The sequence below is a fragment of the Gossypium hirsutum genome, chromosome D02 (genome assembly GCF_007990345.1).
Source record: "Gossypium hirsutum isolate 1008001.06 chromosome D02, Gossypium_hirsutum_v2.1, whole genome shotgun sequence".
In the NCBI taxonomy this organism is placed as follows: Eukaryota; Viridiplantae; Streptophyta; class Magnoliopsida; order Malvales; family Malvaceae; genus Gossypium; species Gossypium hirsutum.
The window spans coordinates 49,440,818-49,451,986 of NC_053438.1; the positions used below are offsets into that span (position 1 = coordinate 49,440,818).

General features: G+C 35.7%; 1 protein-coding gene across 2 annotated transcripts; it reads right to left on the bottom strand.

Annotated features, from left to right (window-relative positions):
• Positions 1-416: 416 nt before the first annotated feature.
• Positions 417-2,284, bottom strand: LOC107909974 (uncharacterized). 2 transcript variants are annotated; one of them, XM_041089357.1, is made up of 3 exons: positions 2,068-2,284; positions 1,185-1,682; positions 417-1,093 (listed from the first exon to the last, which is right to left on the bottom strand). In XM_041089357.1, exons 2-3 carry the CDS (start codon positions 1,611-1,613, stop codon positions 668-670), a joined length of 855 nt encoding a protein of 284 aa, XP_040945291.1. In that variant the 5' UTR covers positions 1,614-1,682; positions 2,068-2,284; the 3' UTR covers positions 417-667. The 2 variants fall into 2 exon arrangements, with proteins under 2 accessions (XP_040945291.1, XP_016693190.2); XM_016837701.2 differs by having other exon boundaries at positions 1,185-1,679; positions 2,068-2,283.
• Positions 2,285-11,169: the final 8,885 nt, after the last annotated feature.

An 11,169-nucleotide genomic window follows, 5' to 3' on the forward strand; every position in this document is an offset into this window, starting at 1 on the left:
TTTGAGCGGGCCTTCGGACTGAGCCGAATAGTCCGACCTATGAACAGGTCTAGTGCAATGCACCAAACTAAGAGTTGAATCATTACATCATACAACATGCTTCTGCATAATAACAATTATGGCCTTTTTATGGATCAAAAATCATTCTCCAATTGAACTGATCGGTTTATATTCAGCCACAATACACTTTTCAACAAAGTCAAAAGTTGTAAACTCTCCTTCATCTAAAACTTTAATGGCAACTTTTTCAATAATAGCTGGAGAGGATAAAATTTGGTCGAAGAATATTATAAGGGGAAGATGATTAATTCTTTGCATACTGAGAATTAAAAATCATTTTCATTGAATCTTTACAATTGAAACAGGATTTAGTAAAATGAATGACCAGATCTTGCATACTGAAACCTGAAAATGGCTGGTTCTAAAAGAAAATTTATACATAATCACTTCGGTACATCAGCTAAAAGAAAAGAAAAGAAAAACTCAGAATACCCAGTTGCAGGTAAACTATGCACTTCGAGAGCATGATAAGCCAATATGAAGAGGTACATTTTACAGACTGCCGCCACTGCAAACATCTACTTTACAAATAAAAAAGATCAGGATTAGCCTTGAATTTCATGTTCATTTCACCATATGATGATTGTTTGCAGGCCTTGATTTCCTATTAATCGAGTAGCATTGCTACCTTATCCCTGAGTGTGCACTTCTTCTTTGTCAAAGGGACTGTTTCTTCTTTAACATCATTCTGACTTCCCTTTCCTAATTCCTTGGAAAATGTCAGATCCCTCCTTACGAATTCAGTCCTCTTTTCATCCACAGGTTTCTTTAATAAAGGACCTAAAAACAGATCCAGCATGTCGTGAGCAGGATCTCCTGTTCTGCTGGTATTGATCAAATGTTTGTCACCTTTCGGACTTTCAGTTAAATCATAAGTTGTTTCATCAACAGGCGATTTTCGGTTACCATCAATGGCAATAAGAGAACTTTCTGACTTGGCTTTGGGAGAGGCTATAGTTGATAATTGCTTTCCAAATTCACAATCCCCAGTTGATAGTTCTTGCAGCCCTATGTCTTTATCAGCTTTGACATACTGTAATTACATAAATAATATCAAACTGAGATCTTTATTGCAAATTTAAAGACAAGAAGAAACCCTTAAAGTTTTCAACAAGTTTAACTACCTCTTTAGCGATGCTTAACAAATCTTCTGGACTCAGTTCTTCCTCATCATCCTCAATCGGAGATGGGGTTTTACTATCTTTTCCGCTTCTCAATCTAACATTTGTTTTGTTTCTTTGCCGATGAGAAGGTTCCTGAATTTGTTTTTCCCGAAGACCAATACTCATTTTCACCGGGGAAGCATTTTCACTATCACATGGTACGTCTTGTTGACAAATTTTCCTTTTCCTCCTCTTGGTTTCACCTTTTTCAATAGGCTCGGAAGCTTTTCTAGACTGTTTTCTGGGCTTAAAATTTCCAGAGATAAATTCATCTCCAACCTCTTGGACTTTATCACTCTTATCCCGGTCGCCGCTAGGTGTACTTGCTTTACCTTGCATCCATGGCGGCAATCGCCGTCGAGTTCCCTCACCACCAGCAACTTCAACCATTTATTCTTCTTCTTCCTTATTATCTGCTATAAATCGTTTCTAAAATCTCCAGAACCCTTAGCCCATCTGCTGTACAAAGGGAAAAACTTAAAACCAACAAAAGGAAAACTCCACTAAAACACAAAAATAGAACAAATCTTAGGAACAGTTTCATGAAAGAAATGGTTCTTTCAACAATTGAAAACATAAAAAGCAAAACAATGAAAATTAAAACGTTAACAGATACACAAAAATTCAAATTAGTATGAGCATTCAATTCCGTTATTTTCTTCTCTTTTTTTCAAATATTCTTCCTACAGTAAAAGAGGGGAAAAAAAGCTGGATAAATTGAAAGCGTTGATCAAGAATCAAAGATAACTAGGATATTAGAAGACTTACAATGAAACTGAATGAAAACAAGATTAAAATATAAAAAAGAATGGAAAATCATACTGTCTTAAGGGCTTCTACGTACCTTAGCCCCGCCATCGACAACATCCAAGAGTAAAATCAACAGATTCCGATCACTTCTTAGATTTCTACGGCAAATCTGGTATTTTTTTTATCTTATACAAATTAGATAATAATAAAAAAAATGTTTGCGGCTTCTTGTTCTTCCTTGTAATGGAAGACTCATCGGGAAAATACTATGATTTAAAGGTTTAATTTTCTTCTCAGTCCCTATAAGCTTTGTGCAATTAAATTAATATAATATCTTCAAAAGGAATTTTATTAAATTGAACTATATTACATTTTAAAAACAAAAAAAAATATTTAATTTAAAGCTACTTAAAAAATATGTAAGCAATATATATAATTCTTTAATCTATTTTTTTGAAATTATGTAAGCAAGTAATATTTATTCACATGAGCATTTTTTATTTTAATTCTAGAAGTAATCCAATTGTACTAGCGGTGTGAATTTTTTTTCTTTAAAAGATTACGTAATCTAATTTAATAAAAGTATTTGATAATCCTATTAATTTGGGACTGAAATTTAAATGTGTAAATCAATTTCAACATTACTTATTTTTAAATGATATATGCATTGAATAACTAATTAATTAGAATAAATGTCAACTTCACACATTTATTAAGGGTATGATTTGAACTTTAAGATCTAAAAATTTTCATTTCCACTATCTTATTCGCAATTTGAAAATTAATCATTAAATCGAATTTGAAGTGAAATATATTTAAAGTATGTGATTGTGTTTAAATATTTAAATTTGTTTAGCTATTTTTTTGGGTGAAATGTTTAACTAATATTAAGTTATGCTATTAGTATCTATACTTTGTGAAATTGTGGATTTAATTCTTATACTTTAATTTTATCAATTTTAGTTTTTATATTTTTTAAATTGGTCAATTTTAGTCCCTGTACTCTTTGAATTTTGAAAATTTAGTCCTATCACAAACAAAAGTAGTAAAATTTGCTTGGTTAAATTCAATTATCAGTCTTGTTGTCGAAACCATTTTTATTTTTTGGAAAAAACAAAAATTAGTTGTCGACGAAAATTAGAGTCGCCACCAATCTTTTATTAAAGTGTGATTGGATCATCTAAAAACGACTTTGGTCTACGAGTTTTAGAAAAACGGGTTCGGGAGTCAGTTACGTACGAGGAAGGATTAGCACCCTCGTAACGCCCAAAAATTGGTACCAAGTTGATTAATAAATGTCTTAATGTCGAGAGTTGAAAAATACGATCCTTAATTAAATTAAGTTATTTATTAAGACTCTCTCATTTTGAAAAAGAAAATGTCACACCCAATGCGTTAGGGCACGATATTTTATTCTTTTCAAGATGAGTTGGTTCAAAAAACTCGTGTAACAAAATTTAAGAAAATATTTAATTGTTTAAAATTTATGAAGAATTCGCAACCCAATACGTTAGGGCACGATTTCTTAAAATCCCAAACATTTAATATTTCCTTTTTTTAAAATCTTTATCTCGAGAAATCAACGCGTCACATCCAATACTTTAGGACACAACATATTGAATTCCCGATCACAAGTTTTATTTTGTTTGATTAAAGAGCAATCCTCGATTGTTAGATTTTACGAAGAAAATCGGAACGCAATACGTTAGGGCTCAATTTTCTTGAAAATCCTAAATACGAGTATTGTCTTTATTTCGAAAGTTTTTTATTTTTTATTTTTAAATTTGAGTAAAAATGTAATGTTATATTGGATGTATGTATAAAGGTCGCAACAACAAATAATAAATACAACAACGATATAGAAATAACATAAATAGTAAATAAGCAAAATTTAAAAAACGATGACATACGAAATATCTAATAAATGAAAAAAATAAATAATAATAAAAACATCCTTTAGAAGGTAAATAAAATACAAATAAATATAAAAATAAAGTGTGTATACGTATATTGAAAATATGGATTTACATATAAAATTTGGTTTATAGAATTTAAATAACAAAATATATAATGTATTTATGAAAACAAAAAATATATAAAAAATATATATAAATTATAGAATATGTGTTAGAAATATGAATATGTATTTAAGTATTTTTTGAAAATAAATAAAAACATGGCTAAATACGTACACATATATATATAGAATATTCTAAAATATAAATATATATATGTACATATATATAAAAGAAATATACACGCATGTAGATTATAAAAAATATATACATATATATAAATTACATTATTATTTAATTAATTTTAAGAAATATAAAGGAAGGACTAAATTAAACTGTAAATAAAAATTCTGAGGCAAATCTGCAAATAAATGGAGACTGAAGGACCAAATTGAACGCGCGTATTACATGGAGGGACCGGAGGGAAAATTTTCCCTACTTCCCTAAACGGCGTCGTTCAATCAGGATCGAATTGAATTTTAAAATGAATAAAAGGGTAAATTTAAAAAAAATATAAAAAAAACTTAATTGTAAAAATATTAAAAGGCGGAGGGGCTAAAAGCGCAATTTACCCCTCCGAATAAAAAGACGCGGATCCTGAGTCCGGGTCAGGTCGACACGCGGATCCCACCCTTCCAAACGGTGTCGTTTTGAGTAGGATATAAAAGCCAAAATTTAGTTAAAAAATTTCATTTTTCATTCTTTTTAAAAAAAACTTCAAAAAGGTTTCAAAAATGCTCTCCCCTTCCTTGTCCTCCGGCCAGGGCCTGGTCATAGGCCGGTCATCGGCCACCGGGTCGGCCGCCGATCTCCGGCACCGTCACCGCCGTCTGCGGTGGCCGAAAAAAAGGAAAACGACCCTTTTGGCTCTCTTGACCTTCCCAAGCCCGGATCTGGGCTCAAAATTCCCAAAACATCAATAAAAATGCCCCGAAAGCCCAAGAAGCCCTTGGCTCCCGGTCGTCTGTCATCGGAGATGACACCCTCGGCCATCGACGGCGATCTGGGCACCACTAAAGGTTATTTCTTTCCTTTTTATTATTTTGTTTTCTTCGTATGTAAAAATACCGATAATAATAAATAAACTAAAGCGAAACGAAAAATAAATAAGTAAAAAAATGTAAATGTGAACCTCCTGGTTCGATTCTTTGTTCTTGTTGTATTGTGTAATTCCCTGTTTTTTTTATTGATTTTTGAATTTGGGGGGGCCTCATTACAGTATATCAATGGCTCTTTTATAGCCGAAGTATCAACAATATAAAGAAACAATCTTTGATTTGATTTGCAAATCTTTTCCTTTCCATATACTGCTGCTTTCTTTCTTGATGTGCAGGTCCGAAGATCATGCTGTGATGCTTGGCTGCGGCGCTTGAGGAAGGTTGCGGTTTACCCTAGAAACCCTAGGGTTTCTGAAACTACTTGGGCCGTTGTTAATTTTGGGCCTATTCTGTTGTAATTGCATTTGAATTGATTGGGCCACTGCTTTGTCTTATTAATTGGGCCATTCAGTCCCGTTTGTAATTCGGGCCCTTTTGACCCGGGCAAAAATAGGGTATTACAATTGCCCCTCTTTGCTCGTTATCATGTAACATAAACGAAGCAAAGACTTAAAAAATACCCAATTTTTCCCGATCGTGCTGGATCTTGGTACTCTTCTTCTTTGAGTAGCCTCATTCATTCCTACTGCATCTGCTTCAATTTACTCCACTGCAATGCCAGGGAGATAGGACTCTTACGTTGTAGTTTCTCAAGAGAACTAAATCTGCTCCACTGCAACTTCAGGGAGATAAGATTTGTAGCTTCAACTTGATCCGCTGCAACTCAAAGATGAATTTGATGCGATCTGCTCTACTATAATTTTAGAGAGACAAGATCCAACCTTCTAATCCACTCCACTACAACTTTAGGGAGATAGGATTTGTTTATTTAGTCTGCCCCACTGCAATTTCAGGGGGATGAGACTTACTTCCTTGAGTCTGCTCCACTACAACTTCAAGGAAATCAGACTCGCTTTCTTGGGTCTGCTCCACTGCAACTTCAGGGAGATAAGACCCGATGTGATCTACTCTACTGTACCTTCAGAGAGATAAGATCCGTGGTTTTAATTTGCTCCACTGCAACTTTAGGGAGATAGGATTATTGGCTTCAAACCGCTCCACTGCAACTTTAGGGAGATAAGATTTGCCATCTTCAATGTTAGGGAAACAAGATTCGCCGTCATAGCTTCAATCTGTTCCATTACACCGCCAGGGAAGTAAGATTCGCCGTTGTGGCTTCAATCTGCTCCACTGTAATGCCAAAGAGATAGGATTTGCTGCTCACAACTTCAATCCACTCCACTTCAGCTAATCTAAGCCTTGACGCCAAGGAGATAAGATTCACCATCATGGCTTCAATTTGCTCCGCTACAACGCCAGGGAAATAAGATTCTCCGTTGCGGCTTCATTCTTTTCCATTGCAACATCAAGGGGATAGGACTGATGTCTTCGATCTGCTTCACTGCCAGTACAGGAAGGCGAGATCTGCTATTTTCAACCTACTCTACTGCTGCTCCAGGAGATAGGATTCACGATCTTCAACCTATTCCACTGCTGACCAGGGAGATAGGACCTACAATCTTCAATCTATTCCACTACTGCACAGGGAGATAGAATTCTCAATCTTCAACCTATTCCACTGCTGACCAGTGAGATAGGATTCACAATCTTTAACCTATTTCACTGCTGTCCAGGGAGATAGGATTCTTTAATCTATTCCACTACTGCCCAGGGAGATAGAATTCTCAATTTTCAACCTATTCCACTGCTGACCAGGGAGATAGGACTCACAATCTTTAACATATTCCACTGCTGTCTAGGGAGATAGGATTCACAGTCTTTAACATATTTCACTATTGTCTAGAGAGATAGGATTCTTTAATCTATTCCACTACTGCCCAGGGAGATAGAATTCTCAATCTTCAATCTATTCCACTGCTGACCAGGGAGATAGGATTTACAATCTTTAACCTATTCCACTGCTGACCAAGGAGATAAGGCTGGGGTCATTGATCTGCTTCGCTGTCGGTGTAGGAAGGCAAGATCTGTTATTTTTAGCCTGCTTCGTTATAACCTAGAGAGTCAAGGCTGGTGTCTTCGATTTGCTTCGCTGTCGGTGTAGGAAGGCAAGATCTGCTATTTTTAGCCTGCTCCAATGCAACCCAGGGAGGCAAGGCTAGTGTCTTCGATCTGCTTCGCTATCGGTACAGGAACGCAAAATCTGCTATCTTCGATCTACTTCACGCTAATATATGAAGACAAGATCTGCTTTCTTCGATCTACTTCGCCACCAGTATGGGAAGACAAGATCTGCATCTTTGATCCACTTCCTACCAATATAGGAAGACAAGACCTGCTATCTTCGATCTACTTCACGCTAATACATGAAGACAAGATCTGCTTTCTTCGATCTACTTCGCCACCAGTATGGGAAGACAAGATCTGCATCTTCGATCCACTTCGCTACCAATATAGGAAGACAGAATTTGCTATCTTCACTGATCTGCTCTCTGGGGAACATGACCTGTATAATGAACCTAATTATGCCTAATGATTAGGATGGCATAAAATGAATCAAATGCTCCTAACTAGTCATGTGTGAATGGTGTTTGCACGAATGCATAATTTTTTTTCCGAGAATGATCTCACTTAGGTTGTCATTGCTCGAAGTTTATTAAGGCTTTAACACTGATGTGCTACAACGCCTTCTTGCTTGGCTGGCTTTTTTGAAGAAACATTTAGTCAGGTTGCCCCCCACTGTAAACTTCAAAGTTCAATCTATTGGGGCGCAAAATTTGTACCATCATTCTCCCACTGTAACCCAAAGGTAGAAATATATGGCTTTTTCTCGATCATCTCCTATCACAATTCAAGGATACAGGATCTAAATCTCTCTGGTCCCTTACACCATTCCCAAGGTATCGTACCAAAGGCTCATGCATAAATGAAGGCTTTCTTTTCCGAGGAAACCTCTTCCTACTGTCTGGTGATCATTGTTTACTTGTTTATTTAAGCTTTGTCATCTTGTTCAATCAATGTTTTTAACAACAAAATCAAAAGAGAAAATCCTAATTTAGACTCTTCCTTTTCAGATTTCCAACCTTTAAACATGGTGCGTTCTAAACAATAGTCCTGTTTCAGGTTCCTATATTATTTAGAAACTTCTAGAGTAATATGTCAAACTTTCCTTGTGAAAGTTTTATTAGTCTATTAATCATTATTCCAATGCAACATACTTGCAAAAAGGGTATAACAATGGATGAGAATACAATTGGTTCTGAGCATAGCTCGAAAGGAATAGATTATCAAAAAATAGTAAATAAGGATAACAAAGAAATTGATTGGGAATGTGTATCTTGGGAAAGAATGAAGTATTCCAAGAACAACAAATTCAATATAAATAGTATGAAAATTGGGTGCCCCAGATATCGCAGCTTGAGCTTCTCTGTACAAACTTTTTGAAGACCATTCTGAGTTTGACATGTGTTTAGGAGATCTACAGTACTTCATCGATGTCCCAAGATGTCGCCTACCATTTCCTGTTGATTCAGGTATAGCAAGATCACAACATGCCTCAATCTGATCAAAATTTGAGCTGCTCTGATCACCTCATGTCCCATTCTGATTAAAATTTGAGTCGCCCTTTTCGGGTTTTCAACTCAAATCCCCTTTGGTCTCAAGGCGTCCTTTGCGGATTTTCACCTTGGCCTCTCCTTTTTCTTTTTTTTTCTTTTTTTTGAAATATTTTTTGATTGAATCTGAACTCATAGGATTAGGCATGTCCTTGTTATCCCTTCTGATAAAAATTGACGCTTTTTCAGATAAAGCATTCTACATAAGGTCCTTCCAGCTTGAGATAAAGTTCTTTTTGTATGGGAATGATCTTCTTCAATACCAGGTCCCTCTTAAGGAATTCTCTAGGCCGGACCTTTTTTGTGAGCTTGCATCATTTGCTTTTGGCGCATTTGACCATGATGGATAACTTTGAACATTCCTCTTCAATCGAAATTTGATCCAAAAACTCAGAGAGAAATAATCTTGTCTTCAATAGGCAAAACCGCGATGGGCCCAAGAGAAAGGCATTGCCCCAGTAGAGTTTTTTTTTGCGCCATTTTTTTGGAAATATGGCATTAATCGTGAACAGACTGCAAACTTTTGATATTGTGCTGTTGTTCAAATTTAGTACATTGTCAGATATGATCCTTTTGGCGTTCCATACTGACATAAGATTCTTCACGAATTTGCTAACTGTCGACTTTGTGACATTGGTATATGAAGCAGCTTCCACCCATTTAGTAAAGTAATTGACGACCACAAAGATGAATCGATGACCGTCAGATTCTTTTGGCGAGATTAACCAAATGACCTTCATGCCCCACATAAGGAGAAGTCATGTATCCTAATGATTCTTTGTAGGGTAAGATCCGTTTCTCGACTTGTTCTACCATCCTTAACAAGTCCGGAAATAGGCTACAATCTATGTCATCTTCAAAGTCATGAGATCCCTTTAAACACATGTCTTGCTCAAAAGGAGATTCTAAGTCTGTAGTAGCGTCACTCATGTCGTTGATATCCAGGGACCTATTGTAGGTACAAAAGATTATACAAAGAATGTATGAATTTAAGAATTTGTACATTATGATTATGAATGAAAGATTTATTTGGAAGATAATCTAATAGAATGAAAGAATAAAAAAATAATTATTCGTAAAGAATGAAAGAATATTGGCTCAAAAATGATCGCAAAGATGCATTTCATTAAAATAATGACGTTCAGACATGAGCCTATTTCACAAAGATATTTCTATCACTTTTAGGCTAAAAACAATAAAAATGTTCTGAACATTACTCTAAATAAGCTCTAAAAACTACAGGGATTTCTTCCGTAGTTCAATTACTTTGAACACTCCCAGATTTATAAGGGTGGATATCTAACAAGGCCCCCCTTTCATTTGTGTCTTCCTATATGTCATTGATGTGAACACTTCCCAACATCTCTTCATATATTGCATTCATCTCATTGTCAATCATGATCGGGTAGCAAATTTTCTGCATTAAATGAGCCATCCAACTTGACAATACCCATGTTGATGAATTTTTCAACTAGCTTTTTGAAGGTAATGCAATTCTCTATTAAGTGTCCCGTAATTCCCGCATGATAATTGCATTGTGCACTTGCGTCGTACCATTTGGGATATGGAGACTGTGGAGGCTTCACATGTAAAGGAGAAATAGCATGCGCATCGAATAAGCTTTGATACAGCTCCTTGTACGACATTGGAATTGGCGTGAACTGGAGTTTTTCAGTACCTTGCTTCACATATGATTCTTGTCTTGATGAACCTTGCTGATTAGTAATTTATTTACTGTACGTATTCACGTTGTTCACCTCATTTTCTTTTTCTTTTGAGGCTTGCCTTCTGTTATTGGTCTGATATTGTTGAGATTTGATAGTAAGGGGTACCCCTTGTGGACGCATATCTGGCTGAACACTTATCGAGGTAAAACTTGAGGGATAAACAGAGCCTTCATTATCTTCCCCAAAGTGGACCACCGAGTCTTTCACTTCTTCTAACTCTCCAGCTAGCAATCGGTTAAACTGGCTCATCATAGTTCTCTGTAATTCTAGCATCTGATCTCTCATTTCCTGTTGAAATTTGGTCAGTTGCTCCTACATCTGCATTTGCATTCGCTCTAATTTCTCCAACCTTTGGTCTATTTCTTTAGTCTTTGCTTGGGGACCGTAAGGGTGTTAGTTTTCCAGATTAGCTGAAATAACTTTACTCAATTAGAGTCTTTTAACGGTCTTTAATGCATATGGTGTGATGCATGAAATGGATGCAAAAAGGCGTCAATTCTAATTTGATTTCATTTAGAAAGCTTTACTAGAAAGTAAATTTCTTTACATTAAACGGATGTATGTACGGCCTTGCCCTCACATTCCAAGAAACAACATCAATCTTTCCTTCATCTGGATGTTTAAGACAAATCACGCAAATTTTCAATGGACGTCACTACTAACTTCTTTTTACGTGATCCATTATCTGCCCGTCTTCGTAATGCTCATCTGCTTCTTTAAATGTCGACAGCTCTTGAATAATCAACTTGAATTTTAGGGCCATGAAGCAAAGTCGTATACTTCTT

Bases quoted from the DNA above. Each gene is read 5' to 3' on its own strand.
- LOC107909974 (XM_041089357.1), bottom strand. From the start codon at position 1,613: ATGGTTGAAGTTGCTGGTGGTGAGGGAACTCGACGGCGATTGCCGCCA. The intron at 1,094-1,184 runs GTAGTTAAACTT...ATGTAATTACAG, and splicing joins TGTTAAGCATCGCTAAAGAG to TATGTCAAAGCTGATAAAGA.